This window comes from Equus quagga, chromosome 7, assembly GCF_021613505.1.
Source record: "Equus quagga isolate Etosha38 chromosome 7, UCLA_HA_Equagga_1.0, whole genome shotgun sequence".
NCBI classification, from domain to species: Eukaryota; Metazoa; Chordata; class Mammalia; order Perissodactyla; family Equidae; genus Equus; species Equus quagga.
In genome coordinates, this window is record NC_060273.1 from 29,769,410 (window position 1) to 29,788,420 (window position 19,011).

The window sequence follows — 19,011 nt, forward strand, 5'->3', positions numbered from 1 at the left end:
GACACTTCTCCCCCTGCATCTCTGGGGTGCTCAGCGCCCTGACTTCCAGAGGCTCGCCGCCTGCGCACCCATGTTTATGCAGAGAGCAGGCGTCTCCCCGGCTGGGACGGCCGTGGGAGGGCAGCCGGTGCAGTCACCGCCGACACTGGGAAGTGACGGGCCTGCGGAGCGAGTGGCCGGTCAGCGCTGGCGTCCAGGAGCGCCATGGGAGGAGCACGCCTGGACGCCCTCTGGGGAGGCCTCGGCCACGGACGGCCTCACGGCCCGAGGTTGGCTCTCAGAAGCTCTTCACGATCTACAGGCAAAGGAGCACAAGTCACACCGGACAAGAGCCACGGCCGACACGGGCAGGTCTTTATTGAAAACACAGCCAGGTCTTCCCTGGAAGTGGGCAGCGAGGCCGTGGCACGGCCCCAGGAGGGAGGCAAGAGATGGACAAGCCAAGGCCTGGGCCCCTCGGCAAATACAGGCCCAAACTTGGGGACCCCCACACCCCAACGCTGCAGACCAGGCTGGTGCGAAGGGCGAGCGCGGGATCTTTGGTAGAAAAATAGGCATTTCCATCACAAAGCAACTTCCTTGGCAGCTGGAGGGCAGTGGGAAGGTAAGGAGTGGCGGCTCTAGGTTATTCCAGAGTGACCGCGTTCTGCTGTAAACAGGTTAAAACTCGTCATCTGTGAACGGTCTCTGGCCAAGGAGGGTCAGGAGAGAGAGGCGGTCCTTCTGAGGGTCGGGTGCCAGGAGAAGCAGGGACCTACCGCCCACCGGCCGGCGACCCTGCCTGCCCCATGCCGGGCCCCCACCTGGGTGAGGGGTCAGCTGCATCCTACAAAGGCTGGACCCCCCGCGCTGCGGCAGTGGCCTCACCCGCCGGCCGCCCCTAGGAGAGCAGCTGGAGCACCTGCCGGAGGCGCTGGGTCTTCTCCAGCAGGAGGGGGTCCGGGCTGGCGGCGCCCGCCTCGTCCAGCTCCTGCATCAGAGCTTCAGCTTTCTGCACAGTCAGCTCGCGGGCCCGGCCCCTGAGCCCCTCCAGGTAGGCCAGCAGGGTGGAGAAGTGCTTGTCGGGAACCTGGACGGGAAGAGGACAAGTACTGTCAGGGGCAGGCAGGGGTGGCAGTGGTGCAGGGACACGAGCAGTGGAGACACGAGGTGCTCACAGCGTGGGCTCCTGGTCCTGTGGCTGCGCCTCGGGTCTCACCCCTGTGCCTCAAGGGCACCGTCTGGCCCAAGTGTCCACACACCAGGGCCTGAGGAGCTCAGGTGGCTGGGCAGCAGAGGACACCCCATCGGCAAAGGGCCCTGGGCCACACCTGCTCCCCCTCAGTCCCCTCGCTCCAGGATGACAGCACTGGGGGGACGGGGAGGGCGGGCTGGCCTGGGGGCCATCCTCAGCTGGCCCTGGGCCACCTCCTCACAGATCAGCTCTGGCTTGCACCAAGGGGGCCAGCAGCCATCAGTTTTCACGCCCTCCTGAAATGCCACTGACTCGACAGTAAATAGATCTATTTTCAGAGATCAATCTGCCAGGACAGAGAGGACGGAGGAAAAGGAAACCGTCATGACATTGGGGGCTGGGGATGAACGATGACCGACTCGGAAGATCTGGGGCAGAAGATACTTCAGCTGAGCAAAGCAACTGGGCAGTGGGTCGCCCCCCTGCCTGCCCCCAGGCGGAAGAAGTGGCTGTGCGGTTACTCCTAGGAGAGCGAAGATGAGGCTGAAGACAGGAGCGGCTGGAAGTCCACTTAAGAAGCAGTTAGCGGCCCGCACGTCTTGACTTCAAACCCACGACAGAGCCGCAGTGATGGAGACCGTGGTCCCGGCACCGAGACGACGGATCCGTGCACAGAACCGAGAGTCCAGGAAGAAAGGCCGACACCCGTGGTCAGCCGATTTCCAACACAACCTTCTCTCCATCTGCGACGCCAGGACAACCAGATGCCACGGGCAAGAGCCTGAAGCCGGACCCTGCCTCACACCGTGCACAAAAGTCAACCCAAAACGGATCGCAGACCTGCAAGTAAGAGCTAAAACCGCACAACTCTTGGAGGAAACACAGGAGGAAATCCGTGAGACCTCGGCTCAGGCAATGATTTCTTAGCTATGACACCAAAAACACAGGCAACCCAAGAAAAACTAGGTACATCAGCCTTCATCAAAATTGACACCTGCCCCAGGACACTCCCGTGCCCGTGAGGGCTGTGGTCTCAGCCAGGGGGCAAAGGGCCACCCGGCTGGAGCAGGGGCCCAGAGGTGCCTGCAGCCCCTCCTCAGGGAGCGGGTCTTGCTGCGTCCAGGGAAGTGGGAAGCGGCCTGGCACCTGGTCAGCCCAGTTGTCACCCCAACACGTTGGCTAGGAGCACCTCACCCGTGGGAGGGGAGGGGCAGCTCCCGGAGCCCAGGCCCAGGCAGGGTGGGCGACGAGAGCTCTGCACACAGCTCCCCGCTGGCTCCCCGCAGGTGACGCCTGCTCCAGAGCGTTCTTGGGATGGCCTGTCCCCTGGCCCTGGGCTCTGGGGACAGATGGCTGCCAACCTGCTGGGGGAGCCCTGAGCTTCCTCGAGTGGGGAGTCGACTTGGGGCTATGCAAGACAGCGGGCTTGTGGCAAGGATGCAGCGCGTTGTCACACACGGCGCGGGGCTCCGGAGCGGGCCGCACTGCCGGCTGATGATTCCTGCAGTGCTGCTGGCACATCCTGGCCCAGCCTGTGCGCCGGCTCACAAGGCCGTTCCCCCTGCTGCACCTGTAGCCTGACTCGAGAGCTCGGCTCACAGGTGCCTGCTTCCTGGAGGTCCCTCCCCATCACGTGCACGCAGGGCACCCGACCTCAACATGTTGGCCCCGGGAGCTGTCACAACCGTAACGAAAACCACACTTGTCGAAACAGACGATGAGGGCGATGGATTACAACCCTGGGGGGACACGGGTCTGTGCTGACGGGACTAACTCCACCGCGCACGGGAGGCGGCAGTGGTCAGCACAGTGACAACTGACCCAGGCAGCACCCACCGACGGAGGTGAGGATCGGTGGGCAAAAGTCTGAGGAGAAACGGGGTTTCCGTCATCTCAGAGCAGCTTCCCGCAGACACGCACCAGCCGCTAAAGGCAACATAACTCTACAGAGAAAAACCAGGCCGACCCGAGCTGGATCACGTGAGCACCGTCAGCACAGACCTTCACACACCTGCTACCAGGATGTGCTGGGGGCACCAACGGGCCCCACCCGAATCTGGACGGGGACAGACGAGCCCAAGCTGTCCACATCTGCAAGATAACTGGCCTCGCCAAGCACGTCAAGGTCATGAAGAGCAGGTGAGACAAGGAAAGTTCCAGACTGCAGGAGACCACAGGAACAGACAAGCAAATGGGTGGGTTCTAGACTGGGTGACCCGCACGAGGATGTCGCTGAGAAGTGGGAGGGATGGTGGTCACGTGACAAGGAGCCCCCCACTCTGAGTGGCTTGTGGTTGCACGGGGGGATGTCCTGACCTGTAGGGAACGCACACTGGAGCGTTCTGGAAATGGTGGCATCTCCTAACCTCAGCCCCCACCCCACCCCAACCCAGGATTAAGAGGGTGCCCCTGGGTGAGACGGGGCAGGCCAACAGCCCAGGCCGCGGAGCCCGGAGGCCTGATGGCCAGAGTCTGGCAGCTGGACAAAGCCCAGCTGGGGTGGAGGGGCCCCGGGGCAGGCCGACAAGGCTCTTGCTCCCTGACCCCAAGCAAGTCCCTCTCTCTGAGCCCGGGGTTTCATTCTGTAAGATAAAGGGCTGGACTGGTGACCCCAAGAGGGTCCCCCACAAGCTCTCCAGCCTCTTTCATAACCTGGGATGGGCCTCGAGAAGAACGGCCTCAGGCAGGGGCCTGTGGCCAGGCCTGGCTGCTGGCGAGGGCAGCTGGGGCCTGCCCTTCCCATGCCTGTGCTGGACCAGGGGCTGAGGGCGTGAGGGGCTTGGAGACCTCGGCCTGTGGTCTGAGCAGGCCTGCCATTGGGTTGTTCCATCCTGGTCCCTGGGAGGCCCGTCCCCGCCCCCCACGTGCACAGACCTCCCATCCCCGGTCCCCTGCATGCACAGACCTCTCGGCCCCTCCAGCCCTGCCCCCCGCATGCACAGACCTTGTCGCTGTCGTACATGTGCAGCAGGAGCCAGGTCTGCCTCGTCTTCTGAAACCTCCAGTCCTGGTGCTTCTGGGCCCAGCTGGGAAAGCAAGGACACGACAGCTCAGGAGGGGCCAGGAGGAGCTGGAAGGGTCTTGTCCAGGCCTGCAGGGCTTCTGGGGAGGACCCTGCCCAGCCCGAGGGAGGCAGACGCAGAGCAGAGGGGGCTCAGAGGCCTGACCTCCGCATGCCCGCTGCGGGCCCTTGGCCAAGCGGGGCCTGCCCAAACATCTGCAACAGGGCCTAGTCCAGATGGCACGGGGCCAGGGCTTTCAGCTCTGCAGTTCCAGGATTTCATAACTGTACCGTGAACACCCTGCATCTCGTGAATTCAGTCATTCTTCTGGAAGCACTGACTGTGTGCTCCGGCAGGGATGGTCTGCCGCTGGAGTGAGGGCAGCCTGTGGGCCGTGCACGTGGATGGAGCAGGAGGGAGCAAGCCAGGAGGAGCCGGGAGCCCGCGCCTGCCATGCAGGGAGCCACGCTGGGCCCTCCCGCCAGGCGTGGACCTCAGCCTGGGCTGGTCCGGCCCCTGCATCTGCTGCTCCCATGATCTCCAGAGAGCCCGTCTGGCCAGCCAGCCCTGTTACAGTTCGTCATTCTCTGCAAAAGACTTTCCCTGTTCAGACCACCGTGTGGCTCATCCCCCAGTTGTGCCCTGGCCGATTCACCTGCCCGGAGGACAATGCGTGGCCTCGCTGCCCGCAGCGTCTCCAGGGTTCCTCCTGAGCTGGCAGAGGGTATGGGAGGGGCCGTGTGGGCACCTAGTTCCACCAGCCTGGTTCCCATCGCTGCTGCCTTGACAGCGTAGACAAGCCACACATCCAACCTGACCCTGGGACTCCAGGCTGCGTCAGGCTCAACCACCCGCGTGGCCGACGGAGCCCCCAGAAGCAGCTCGGGGTGTCTGTGGACAGGTAGGACCAAGGAGCCGTGGGCTGGCTTCAGATTGCTGACAGGACACAGGACGCCAGGGGCTGGAGCCTGGAGTGTGGGTCCCACGGAAACCCACGACAGGCAGAGAGGTCCGCTCCCTGTCCCAGGCCCTGTCCCAATGTCCCCACACGAGAGTGTCCCTGAGCCCGATTGCAGGGCACAGGGGCAGAGAGGAGGCCCCCAAACTGCAGGATGATGAGAACAACGACTGAAAGTGACAGCGGGTGACGGCAGGCAGAGAGGACAGACCCTGCCTGGCCTGCAGCTCAGCCCAGGACACGCATCCCCAGAGGCAGAGTCCCCCGGGGATAGAGGATCTCTGTGTATTTCCACAGTGAGCAGAGAAAGGGAGCGATCCGAGGTTGGCAGTGGGGAGTGGGGGCCTGGAACGGGCGTGGGCTGCCTGGTGCTGAGGCCGAGCCTGACCCTCTCCAGCGGGTGGAGGTGTGAGCGGCTCTCAGCACCGTGAGGTCACGGATGAAGGATGTTTCAATGCCCCAGATGGGGGCAAACGGCAGCTCAGTTGCTGCCCAGCTCTGAGCCCACAGTGCCCCCAGGGCCGCAGCGTGCCCGGGCAAGGCTGATAGGTGTGGTGGTGGCTCCGAGGCCCAGGGACAGGCCCAGCTGTGCTGCTCGGGGCTGCAGCCCCACAGGGAGCGTGGGATCGAGGCCCTGTCTGAGCCCACTTCTGAGCCCCTGAGCCAGCGGACTGTCTCCTTCCAGGCCCCTCCCAACACCGCCATCTTCCCTGGGGCACCCTCCCAACCCCTACACACATGGCAACTCCTGCTTTCAGAGTCATCCCGTGAGAGCATGGTCTGGAGGTGCCAACACTGCTGACACGCCAAAGGCAGAGCTCCCTACCCATTCCCTTAGGCGACCAGAGAAATCAGGACTGATGGGGCCTCAGGCTGTGATGGGTGGGGCAGCCTCTTGCCTCTGCAGGCAGGACCCAGCCCCAGGCACGGCGCCCTGTGCCTCTCCCCCACGCAGCCTCACCCCTCTAGTTCCCTCCATTCTGCCTGAAGGCTGATCTGACCCAGAAACAAGCTGCTCCCCGCTCCCCCCGGGCGCCCCCAAATGCTGGATCTCCCTCTGCCCCCAGCCCAGGCTGCTCCAATTGGTTCTCCGTCACTGGGAGGTGGTTCCCGCCCACCTGTGAATCAGCGAGCTGCTCTGCAGGCCCCCAACCCAGGCTCCATCGGCCCCGACTGGCAAACTGTGCTTCTGTAGGGTGGGGCGGGACACCATTGAATTTCTCTGTGAGGAAAGGGAGTAACTTAACTGAAGACATGTTTCCTATAAAGAAACTGGCAGACTTTGGTGAGAAACACCGACCCCCTTGCTCATGCAGACTGCTAAATCACGAGCCCTCACAGGAGGGGATGGCACAGCTTGGAGGGCCACCCCATTCCAGGAAGAGTGGCTGCTCCCAGGCTGGAGCACGTGGGATCAGGCAGCCGGCCGGGACGGGAGGACCCTGGGGCCAGGCCAGCTAGGAGTTGCCAGAAAGATTTCAGGGCTGCACGTGAGGGGTCACAATCGGCCAGTGGTCAGCCCCACTCCCCACCAGATGTGGGGCTCCCCTGGGCCCCTGTCCCAGGTCACAGTCTGTAATGGGGATGCGGCTGCGGGGCCGGGCACTCAGCCCCGGGGACAGGACGCCTCCGTCACGGTGGAAGGAGGGAGCAAGGAGCACCTCCTGGTCCACGTCTGTCAAGTGGGGCAGGAACACCTGCCTTGCAGGGGTCCTGATGGGGCTGTCTGTACGGGAGAGGGAGGGAGTGGCCTGTTGACACTCATGCTCTCAGGAGCTCCCACCCCCCTGCAGCGACAGTGACGGCCCTGCTGTGACAACAAGCACCCGGCAGGCGCTCACCAGCCTGGATGAGGAGGCTTGGCCCTTAGCTGTCTACTGGGGAAACGGGGCCCAGCACCCTGGGTGGAGTGTGCTTCCCCGGGTCATCCTGTGGCTCCGAGGGTGGGCGGCCGGAGGGGTTCCTTGTGCCGCCAGCGGCCCAGGGGAGCTCTCTGCCCACAGCAGCTGCAAGCAGTCTATGGGGCACGGGCAGGAGATCAGAGGGGCCCCAGGAAAGGAGGGAATGCAGCCAAGCCAGTCTCTCTCCTCGTGCCCGGCAGGGGCCACAGCTCGCCCACAGGCCCAGGTGCTGCACCACTCCACCCCCACGGTGGGACCACCAGGCTGACCTGCCCTTCCAGGAGGTAGGGCGATGCATGTGACGCTCCGCTCCTGACAGCCTCAAAGGGCCTTTATCGCCTGGGTGTAAAGAACCACATCCCCCAATCCCTAGTTTAAAAATAGGGACCCTTTCCCGAGCCCCCTCCAGAGAAACTGGGGGGAGGGCTCTGGTGCTGAGACTCCTCTGGAGGCCACCTCGAAGCCAGCGTCTCGAACGTCTGTACTGTCACAGACGCTGCCAACTAGGGGACAAGTCGCCCCCAAAACCAGCCAGCAGGAGGCTCATTGGCCAAGGGCCTCCTGCCTGAACCGCCCTGCCCTCCTCGGGCCTGGTGCCTACACCCCCATACAGGACACATGGAGCTGGCCATGGAGAGGGGCAGCACCCCCGGCTCCCCGGACGGCCACGCTCACAGTCGCCGGGCCAGGGCAGCTCTGAGTGTCTCCTGAGCCCGGCCGAGGGGTCTGGGCCTCTCAGTGTGGAGCTCGGGCGAGCCCGCCATGAGGGCCGAGCCTCGGTGTGGGGTCTCAGGAGGGGATCCGCGTCCTGGGCTGTGATATCCCGCAGGCGCCCAGGGGCGAGGGGAGGCTTATTTCTGACAGAAGGGTGGGGCAGGGGTCATCATGGCCCCAATCCCACGTGCATGCACAGGCCCAGCTCCCCCGCATGGGACTCACAGCTGCCAGGCAATCCCGGGGTCCACGTGGGGCAGTCTCCCCACCAGCCCACGGAGGACGTCCCTGCTGAGTCCTCTGAAGCAGCCCTGGGAGGAGAGCTCGCAGTCGCAGGGGTGAAGCCTAGGGCGCTGAGTGCTCCACGCCGCGGGTGGGCCTCGTCGCTGGCATTGGGCAGGGCCCTGCTGCTCTCCCCTCCCCTCCCTTCGTCTGCTCTCTGGGGACCGGGCCCCTGGCCCTCCTCTTATCTGGATATGGTCTACACTGAGTGGCCACAGGCACCTGCAGGCCTCCTGGCCTGTCCTTACTCCCCGCACACCCCCATCGGGCTCCATCCGCATCCCGCTGGGCAGCCTGAAGTCCACTCCTGTGGCTGGCGCCTGCCTGGCCTATCCACCTGCTCCTCTGTCCAGCCCCGGCCCTGGCTCCCTCTGTCTACAGCGACTGACCTCCGGCCGTGACCTGTGACCCTGCCTGCAGAAGACCAAGGGCCAGAGCCCAGTGGCTCCAGCCCCACAGGAAGCACCATGCCCTGGCGTGCACACTCGGGAACGTGCTTCGGCTCTCAGGGTGGCTCTGGGCGCCGTGTCAGCCCCCACGTCAGAGGAGGAAGCCGAGGCCACAGAGAAGGACTAGCTCGAGGACCCACGATGACGAGTGACAGAGCTGGCTCCAGCCCAGGCCGCCTGTCCCCAAGGCTGGTGCCCGTTCTAGCTAAGGTCCCACCCCCAGGCCCCTGGCTGGGGCAGTGCTCCAGGGGGCACAGGCATGGCTCCCATATTGTGGCAGGGACTCGGTGCGGGCTTGCGTCACCGAGCGGCACCCACTTGGCCCTGGGAGCGTAATGCTTGCAGCCCAGCCCCACCTCCTTTGCTGCCAGCCGACGGAGCGATAGGCGCCTGTCCTCCTGTCCAGGCTCCGCCCCACCCCCCAGCTGACATCACAGGGACCTCTGGCCACGAGCCCAAGGGACAGTTTTCAGTCATGTCAGAGGACTTGCCACACTGATACGTTTTTTTTTGTGAGGAAGACTGTCGCTGAGCTAACACCTGTGTCCGTCTCCCTCTATTGTGTGTGTGGGACACCGCTGCAGCACGGCTTGATGAGCGGTGTGTAGGTCTGCACCCGGGATCAGAACCCACGAACCCCGGGCCACCAAAGCAGAGCATGTGAACTTAGCCACTAGGCCACTGGGCTGGCCCCTGCACTGATGCTTCTGACACCGTCTCCCCTGTCACTCTATAGTCATCAGCAATCGGGGAAACATGAACCAGAACAACTAGAAATGCTCAGAAATCGGTAACTGTCCCATGTGGCTGAGAGCGCCTGTTCTTGAGGGTCGCTGGTATGGCCTCTGCAGGGTGCACCCTCGAGACCCACAGCGCCAGATCTGGGCATCGGCCTGAGAAACGCACGTCGTCCAGGGAGACGTGTCCCACACGCTGAGAGGTGGCATCTCCCCCGGCTGTCCCGTCTTCCTGCTCTCAGTTGGTGGCATCACTACCTGTCTGTCACCGGACCTGAAAGCTGGGGCCACCTGACACCCCTCTTCATCACCCACACGTGGCCTGTGGATTCTGCGCGTGTGTGTGTAGTAAAATACATGGTACGAATGTGCCATCTTAACCACTTGGCAGTGCACAGTTCAGGGGCGTTGAGCACATTCACGTCGTTGTGCAGCCATCACACCGTCCATCTCCAGAACTTCATCTTCCCAAAGAAGCTCGGTCCCCATTACACACGAACTCCCCAGCCCCTTCCCCCAGCCCCTGGCCCCACCCTCTACTTTCTCTGTCTGAATTTGACGTTCCAGGGGCCTCACGTAAGTAGGATCACACAGTATTGTCTTTTTGTAACTGTCTTATTTCACTCAGCATAATGTCCTCAAGGTTTACCCATGTCGTAGCAGGTGTCAGAATCTCCTTGTGACAACTTTCACCGTTTTCCACATTGTGTTTATCCGTTCACCTGTCGACGGACACTGGGGCTGCTTCCACCTGTTGGTCACCGTGAGTAGTGCTGCTATGCACACAGGTGGCATGTATCTGGTGTCCTGTGGGTTTTTGCCTCCTAAATATTTCTCCAATCTGCCCCCTCTCTCCCTCTCGCCAGGGCCTGCCCTGGGCGGCTGCTCTGCACTGACCAGTCCGGGGCCTGACCAGGAGGCCCAGGTCTCAGGCCCCGGCAGTGCAGCTGGCCAGCGCCCACTGCTGAATCTGGCGAGTCCCAATTTCCAGGTTCTGGGCAGGGGTACGGGGCGGTGGGGTGGGCAGTGTGTCTTTTGCGAGCTATGCTTGTGATAATGAAGAAACCAGGCAGACAAGCAGGTGACCAGAGATGGGTGTCCTCCCCAGCCTCGGGATGGCCCCCATGTGGGCACACGCTCACAGCACAGCAAGACAGCCCCTGAGACCTGCCCGTGCACACGCACTCAGCAGGACAGAGTTCAGTGTCCCAGCCAGAGTCGAACGCGAGCGGCTGCAGCCACGGCAGAACCACGGAACAACCATCCACCCCCACGACCTACAAGCAGCGCCGGGGAGTGGGGAAAGCTCACAGTCAGAGTAGGTCTCGGCCAGGAGGAGGCAGCGGCCGGGTCCCAGGCTCAGACCCCTGCACAGGACAGAGGATACGGACACCCTCTGCTGGGCAGCAGGGACAGGCAGGTGCAGAGCCCACCCAGATGGGCTCTGCTGGCCAGGACTCGCCCACAGGATCGTCTGGGGCGGCATGGGGGCCAGCTCCTTCACACCCGGTGTGGTGTGACTTTCCAGAAAGTCTGCAGCCTCTGAGGGTAGCATGGTGAGGGGCCCACCGAAACATGTCCTGGGTGGAAGGTCTGGGCCAGCCCTGAGCTCCCTGCAAGCAGGTCCCCGTCATTCTGGGCCCACCTCGTAGGAGGGGCACACGGCATGGACAGTAACTCGCACAGTAACTACCTCTGGACCGGCCAACCTCCCAGTTGACTCTGAGAAGGAGTCACCCCACTCACGGGATGTGCCTGGTCTCCCTGGTTGCCAACGGCCCTGATGGCCCCACCAGCCGAGACCACCGGAGAGGCCTCCATGCTCCCAGGAGCAAGGGCCCTCAGACACCTGGCTTCGTGACCCACGCAGTCCCTTGAGGTTAGGCAAAGACAAGACATGACGTGACCGGCTGTGGCAAGGCCGGGAAAGGAGGGAGGAGGCCTGTCCTCTGGACGCAGAAGCCCCCTCGCGCTGGCCCCTCGGGGAGGCACGGCCTTGGCACCGATCAGGGCTGGAGCGTCTCTCCACACCAACCAGCTTCGGTCCTGGGCTTTGCTTTGGGAAGACACCCCAGCGCCCCGGCTATTCTGCGTGGATGTGGTTTCCTGGGGTCGGGAGGTGTGGAGGGCTCCGCACAGCAAATGTCCTCTCCTGACCTCCGATACATGCACCCTCAGGACCTGAGCGCCTCCCCAACTCTCCCGGGGCCACAGGAGTCGGAGGAGGCCAGAGGATGGAGTGGCTGACTGAGATGCTGCTGGGGACGCTGTGCTGGACACGCCTTGCGAGAGTCTCAGAGGTGTCCTCCCTGGACGCCTCTGGACGCCTGCGTGACCTCTGCCCCCAAGCATTTCTGAGGCACCAGCCAGCCACGACACCGCCTCTACTTCCTGCGGGACGTGGCCCAAAGCTTTCTGGTGGGCGAGGATGATTCGCGACCCCGAAAACCCACTGCAGGTAGGTGGTCTGCTTCCGAGGTGGGGAAAGCCCCTGGTCGAATGGGCCGTGCTAACCACCCCTGGACAGCAGCTCTGTCCCCGCCAGCCCTCCCAGCCTCCACGGCCCGAGCTCCCAGGGCTCAAGGGCTCCAGCCAGGGGTGGGAAGGCCCCACCCCGAGAGGGTGTCTGTCAACGTGTCAGAGCAGGCCAGGCCTCCCCACGGCACGCTGGTTCCAGGAGAGCTCCTCCAGCTGCCAGGTAGCCCAGAGTGCGGGAAGACCTCAAGGGCCTGCACGGCACACAACCATGGGTCGTTAAGGCCAATGGTCTGCAGATGGGGTACAGGGGCTCCTGGCCCAGGCCGGGCCGCCTGTCCCTCAGCTCTGACAGCTGCTCAGAGTGAGGGGGAGCAGCAGGTAGAGAGAACAGACAGCTTGATCGGCGTCCCCGCCCCCAGCAGGCACCTGGAATCTCCAGCAGGATTCCGGCTCACCGCTGACGAGTGTGGAGTAAAGAGCCACCAGCCAGCTGTCCCTTCAGAGCAGTTCCAGCCCTGGGGACACGGCCTGTCCTCCTCTCCCTGCAGAGGCAGCGCCCTGAGTCTGTCAGATGCGCCTGGTGACCCCTCCAGTGAGGAGCCAAGAGGGGGCGGCTCAGCTGCCTCCTGCGTTACCCAAATTTGCAGTCAACACTGTACAGAATGTGAATCAAAAGCACAGCGAGACACCACCCCACACCCGCCAGGATGGGCATCGTCAGCAAGTCAGACAATAACAAGTGCTGACAAAGACACAGAGAATGAGAACCGTCTGCCGGGGGGAATGGAAGAGGTCAGCCGCTGTGGGAGTCTGTCCCTCCGACGTTTAAACACACAGCCACCACAGAGCCCAGAGTTCACTCCCAGGTATCTGCCCGCGAGAAAGGACAGCACGTCCACGCAGAAACCTCACACCCATGTCTGTGGCCGCATCACTCACCACAGCCAAGGGGTGGAAACAACATAGGTGCCCATCAGCGCACAAGTGGACAGACAGGGTGTGGTGTACACACACAGTGGAATGTTACTTGACCATAAAAAGGAATGATATCCTGACACCTACCACGTATGTGAACCTGGAAAACATCGCACTAAATAACAGAAGAAGGTCACGCAAGCCCACATAGTAAACGACTCCATTAATGTGGCTGCCAGGAGCCGGGGAGCGAGCGGAGGGGCCTTGGGGGTGAGATCTAAGGGTGCAGGGCCTCTTCTGGCGTGTTTCGGAAAACGTCTAAAGTTGACCGTGGTGATGGCTTCACAACTCTGTGAATACATTAAAAACCACCGAACGGTAACTTCAAATGGGCGAGACGTACGGCGTGTGAGTTCCATCTCAGTGACGTCGCTCCCAGAAACGGTGAGGCAGCGTATCCGTGGCGGACAGTCCTGGGGAGCTGACCACGATCTGCTTTGCTGACTCTGCCACTCCAGCACGGTGAGTGAGTCCAGGAGGCCCCGCTGGACACAGGACTCTGCTTCCCTAGAAGCTTCTAGAAACTCTGGCACAAAGTCGCTGGCTGCGTGTTTGCAAACTGGGAGGTCCCCAGGTGCACCTCGGGGGCCCAGTTCTGGGGTGAGGGTTACAGTCACCCGCCAACTCCGAGGGTTGCAGCCGTGCTGTCCTGGCCGCTCGACGCCCAGGCAGAGCCAGGCCCCGCATGCCAGCGACAGTGCCGGCTCCAGGACAGCTGCGTCCCTCTGCCCTTCACAGCGGACTCTGAGGAGCAGCCTGGGAGCTCCCTCCACCCCTCCCCACCCTCCCTGGACACGGCCGTGCTGGTCAGTGTCCGTAGCCCCTATCGGCAGCGTTCCCGATGCCTGTGGTGAAAACTCCACCACGGTGGGTCTCGAGCCACCTGGAGGGCATAGGTGACGCTGGGAAGTGATGGGTTGCTGCATGGCCAGTGGTCCCAGGAAAGCTGGATCTGATCCAGGTCACCTGAGTCCACAGCCTGCGGGCCGCCCAGGACACCAGAGACCCTAGGGGGACGGTCCTGCCAGTCCCCCGCTGCAGCTCAGCAGGTCCCAAGTGAGGGGCGCGGCCTCTTACCCGCAGAGGTAGTCCAGGGCCAGCTCGGCGCCCGAGTGCCTGGCCGGCGGCTTCTGGGCCACAGCAGTGCCTGCCTCCCGCAGCCGCTTCCTCTCCTCTTTCTTCCGCTCCTTCTTCAGCTTCCTCTCGAGCACCCTCTTCTCCTCTGGGGACAGCTCGGGGTCTGTCTCCTGCACGGCCCTGCATGCCGCTGCTCCCTGAAAATCAAGGCAACCCACCTGTCAGGGTTTCAGGACATGGGTGCGCTGGGCGGGCCACACGCAGCTCCCAGACGCGCTGCCTCGGGAGCTCCGACACCCACGGTGGGTGGGCTCCGGCCCAGAGCCCCCTTGCCTCCAGGACTCGGGGACAGTGTTCGCCCTGGTAAATGAGGAAGGGGCTACACAGACTCCGGAGCTCCAGGGGACCCAGCGCCTGGCAAGACAGCCTGTGGGGAAGGGCCAGGTTAACTGCCACCTGAGCACGGGTCAAAGTTGACCGACCACAGACCCCTTTCCCAACTCTGCGCCTGCGCTCCAGTGTGGCAGACCCCAGCTCCAGACCCTGGGGGAGCCCCGTGGGTGCTCTGCTGTCCCCCCGCCCCCTGCAGGTGTGGAAGGTCTGGGCCGGGAGCAGACTGGCCGGTGGGGTCCAGTCTTCCTTCAACAAGCATTTGCTGAGCCCCTTCTGCATACGCGAGCCCCGTGCCAGCCGGCACTCCTGAGGACAGCAGGACAAGCCTTTCCCAGGGCTGGCGGGGGGGCAGTGCAGGACACGCTGGTGGCTGCTCCCTAGGGGGCAGTGGCACCCTGATGCAATCTTCCCCGCCCCCTCCCACCAAGGAAGCACAGCGCCCTCCGCCTCCCCAACTGACTGTCCAACCGGGGGGAGGGTGCGGGGCGGCTTGAGCAGCCGTGCACACGCTCATCTCCCTGGGACACCAGGACACCAGCACGTTCACTGAGGCAGGCACCAGGGAGCCGGCTTCCAGGAAGGAGTGCACTGCCCAGCCGCCCACGACAGTGCCCCTGGCCCCCACAAGCCAAGCGGGGTTCCATGTGTCCCCATCCTTCCTCTGCCCCCCCCCCCCCCCCCCACCAGGTCCCCTCATGAAATGCCAATCCCTTGACAACCTTTGTGTTCCCACTCAACACCCAGCTCCTTCCGGAACCTTCTAAAACAAAAGCGCAGCTCTCCCCAGCTCCTCCCTCTTCCTGCTTTAAAGCCAGCTGGGATGCACCAGCAGCAGGGCCTGGGATCGCACTGGGGACTGCTGGCAGCCTGGCTCGAGACACACACAGGGACTCCAGCTCCTAATGGGGGGCTTGGACCATGGGCACAGGAGGGGCCTCTGGACCCCTCCTCTCCTGGGGAAAGGTGGCAACCTGCCAGCACGTGTCCTGAATGCAGACCCAGCTCGAGGGCGGCAGCATGGCCCAGGAGAGCCCGCACGGCCGACAGGCCAGAGGATGGGGCAGCAGGGGCTCCGAGCCCACCTGGCCGCCTGAGGGCCGCTGGTGTTGTGAGTGGGGCGTGTGAGGCCCAGGGGAGAGGAGTCTGACGTGCACGCTCTGGACACCTGCAGCCCAGACCCTCCCCGCACCCACTCCCTAGACCCATGGTGGGCTGGCTGGGCGGGTACCATGGAGAATCTGGCACCGAGAGAAGCAGGCAGACAACCCTCCTGGCACAGGCCAGCCTCTGCCCCTCTGCAGCCACGCGGGCTGCATCACACTGGCTGCTTGGGCCAAAGTCCTGGGGACGGTCAGGCTGCCGCCGCAGTGTACCTGGGATCTGTCAACACTGCCCTCCAAGGCGGGCCAGCAGGCTGGGGAGGTCAAGGAAGGGACAGGGAGGGGTGGGAAGCACCGGCCCCCACAATGGGGCACCTCCTTGGCTCCAGCTGTCACTGGGACACGGCAGCACCCTCAAACCCAGGGCCGAGGGGCCTGGTCACGTGAGAGGGGACCCTGTCCTGTGGAGGACTCCTGGGTGCCCTACGTGCTTAGCGACGGCCCATGAGGTGGACACGGCCCCCAACCAGGCACAGTCCCCACGGAGGGCACAGGAAGGAGGCCGGAGGGAGAGGGCACGGCCAGGGCCACAGGGCTGGCAGCAGGGACTTGAACTCGGTGTTGCCTGGCGTGGATGGGGACAGGAGACCTGCTGAGGCTCCCACTGTTTCTCCCAGGGCTTCCGGGACGTCCAACATTAAGATCCTGGACCAAGTGACCCCTCACTGCCAACCTCAGCTGCTTTGGGGTGATGCCCCGTGAGGGTGTCAGGCTGCAGGGGGGCCGTCTCAGCGGTGCTAGGGCCAGAGAGGGACCCGGGGAGGCGGGGGGGCAGGAGACAGCAGACAGGGGCAGGACGTCCCAAGGACCACGCAGCACATCGGGGTGGGGACATGGCTCTCTCAGACCCTCCTGCATCCTCTGCCTGTGTAGTCGGGGGCCAGTGGGAACAGCCCGGGAAGCAGAGCTCTTCCTATGATGCTGCGGCTGCCGGGCACCGTCCAGGAGACTGCCGTCCCTGAGGTGCCAGCTCTCACACAGCCGCCCTTCTGACTGAGAAGGAACTTTCTCCGGTTGCCACCGACCTGATGACCCTCCAAAGGATGAGGTTTTAATCAGCAAACAGTTTTAACACATTTGTCACTGCCGCATATACCCACCAAAGTTATTTCACCTACAAGCTGCCCAGGGGCTCATGAACACCACCAAACACCCCAACAACCTCAAAAGGAAAGTGGGAGTCCGTAAGAGAGGTCGTTGGGGCCCCTTCTGGGGACAAGACTTTCAGGAGAAGATGGGGCCTCAAGAAAGCTGTATGGGGCGGGCAGGGCTGGACCACGGCTGCCCTGGAGAGCCTTGGCCCCAGGACTCAGCGCAGCGCCCACCCTGTCCACCCCACCAGCCCACCCCACTCTTGAGGGAGACGTGCGTGGGCAGGCAGCACTGCTTTCCAAAACAGGATCAGTCATGAGAAAGAAGCCGCCACTACACACATCTGCTGCTGATGCGCTTATCAGAATGTGTGCGGTTTACGGCTCAGGCCTCTAACCGAAATTCTCAAAGCTTTAAAAAAAATGCAATGACCATATCGCAGTGCTGGGACCGCCTCCAGGATTTTAGATTGGACGAAACACAGAATCTCGTGTTAAGCGAAGTAAAAATCAAAACCTCAGCCACATCCTCACTTCTGCAGATAGCCGTCTCCAGGATGGCGTTTCCAAGGGCACAGAAGCATTTCAGGGGGTGTGAAAAACTTCAGGCAGACCCCACCGAACCGACGGACCCCAGCCGCCCTCGAGGACCGGGGTTCCGTGTGGCCGAGAGACTTTGAATCTCGTCCTCACGTTTCCACACAATGTTTCCACGAACTAGATTAAGCAACCTGCACTTACGTGATTAGATGCATTTAAGAACCAAATCCTCACCAGCCTCTAGGGCAACAGCTCCAACCACATTTGGTAAATGCCTTGAAAGTAAACCACAAACCCACAGCTGGCCGGCGGGAGAGAGGGCTGCACCCGCCCAAGGAGACACGGAGAGACCGCTCCCAGGAAGGCTGCTGAAGACGACGGGACCACGTGCAACAAACCGTTGCTCCCCTTCACCCGGCTAGCTCCCGACAGGAGACACGGAGGAGAAATCACATGCGCGCAACTGGGAAAGGTTTCTGGAACTCAGTTCAGGCAGAAGAACCTCAGGCAGGATCCGCAGGAGCTGATTTCAACGAGAACAGGGCCGGTGTTCTTCAGACCTGGGAAAGGGGCCCCGGTTCTCCTGCAGACCCCGAGAGGGACAATATTCATGGATTACACACAGCCCACAGAACCCGCAGAAGTGAAAACCCAGAGAGATGGCACCAGGGACCAGAGGAGGGTCTTGCAGATCTCAGCCAAGGGAAAGCTGGGAGGAGCCCCCGTGGGGTTCCCTCCCTCTGGTGAACACAGGACCCCATGGACTGAGGCTCTCGGTAACAGCTGGCACTGGGTCCACGAACGGCACATCGAGCTCCCTCTGGGCTGGGATTTCCTTTGGTGAGAACCGACTGTGAGTGCAGCCACGCAGAGAAAAACAGAAACCTGGAAGGGCAGTCATGGCTGACATCAGCCACGGCGGGACCTCTTGCACACACCCTTTAGGCCCGTTTTCATGAGGGGAGCTGCTGAAACCTCCAGGCAGGCGGTCGGGCCACAGCTGTGAGTGCAGGCCTGCAGGGGTGAGCGGGGGAGCCTTGTCCCTCGCAGCCCGGGCACAGCGAGGCCCACCCTACAGTGCCCAGCATACCCCCAGCTCACCCCGCCTAGTGCCCTCCTGGTCCTGGGGCCACTGCCCCAGATCAACTTCCCGCACGTAATCTCTGGTCCCTGCTCTGCCTCTTGGGGATCCCGTGAGAACCTCCAGTGGGCAAGAGCAGCTGCCTGCGCCTTTCGGTCCCCCAGCCTGAGGACGAGGCCACACGCCGGCTTCAGGGCAGGCCAGGTGCCGCTCTCTCCCTCGCCGGCTCAGACCCCACCTTCCACCCCAGCTGACTCCTCCCTGTCCCCCCGACCCCTCACGCCTGCCCAAGTGCAGCAGCCTGGCTGTGCAGTGGGGTCCCCAGGGGCCAGGGAGCAAGAGGCCTTTGGTGTGGGGGTGCCGTGGGGCCCTGAGGAAGGCTCCAAGCCAGTGTGGCTGCCCCTCCTTCCACCCCCAGAAACAGGGTCATCAGAGCCCTGCCCAAGGCCACCCTGGTCCCATACCAGGCAGGAAAGTGGCCCTGGGGCCTCCCCTGTCCCACTGAAGCACAGAAGAGAAACAGGCCACCATGGGAAGCTGCCACACAAGTGTCCTGTCCCCGCAGGTGTGTGCAGGTGACACCACCTCTGGGGTGCTCCCTGCCAAGATTCAGGGACTAATACCAGAATCTCGGCTCCAGGGGCAGGGGCTTTGGGCCATCAGAAGACACTGAGGCTGGCGGCCTGCTGACACTCCGTGACACCCCCCACAGCGAGCCCGACCTCAGGGCACACTTGTTCCCACCCAGCTCGGGGATTCAGGTCATAGCCAGTCCTCTCTGCCAGCCAGCCGTCCTCCTCCCTCCTGTCTCAGGAGCAGAGCCTTTGCCTAAGAAAAGCAGACAGACCCGGGAGGGTGGGGAGGACCCGTGTAGACCCGGGGGGAGGGGACAGAGTATAGACCCGGGAGGGCCAGGAGGACCCGTGTAGAGCTGGGGGGACTGAGTATAGATGTGGGAGGGTGGGGAGGACCCGTGTAGAGCTGGGGGGACTGAGTATA

At 63.1% G+C, this 19,011-nt stretch overlaps 1 protein-coding gene across 4 annotated transcripts in view; it reads right to left on the reverse strand.

The window, feature by feature from the left end:
- Nucleotides 1–333: 333 nt before the first annotated feature.
- The window catches only part of C7H7orf50 (chromosome 7 C7orf50 homolog), a 148,345-nt gene continuing 129,667 nt past the window's right edge, over nt 334–19,011 (reverse strand). For all 4 annotated transcript variants that reach the window (XM_046665788.1, XM_046665787.1, XM_046665790.1 and 1 more), the window contains 3 exons: nt 13,748–13,944; nt 4,119–4,200; nt 334–1,069 (listed from right to left, as the gene is read on the reverse strand). In XM_046665788.1, the coding sequence (XP_046521744.1) occupies nt 881–1,069; nt 4,119–4,200; nt 13,748–13,944 (468 nt within the window). In that variant the 3' untranslated portion in view covers nt 334–880. The remainder of the gene's footprint in view (nt 1,070–4,118; nt 4,201–13,747; nt 13,945–19,011) is intronic.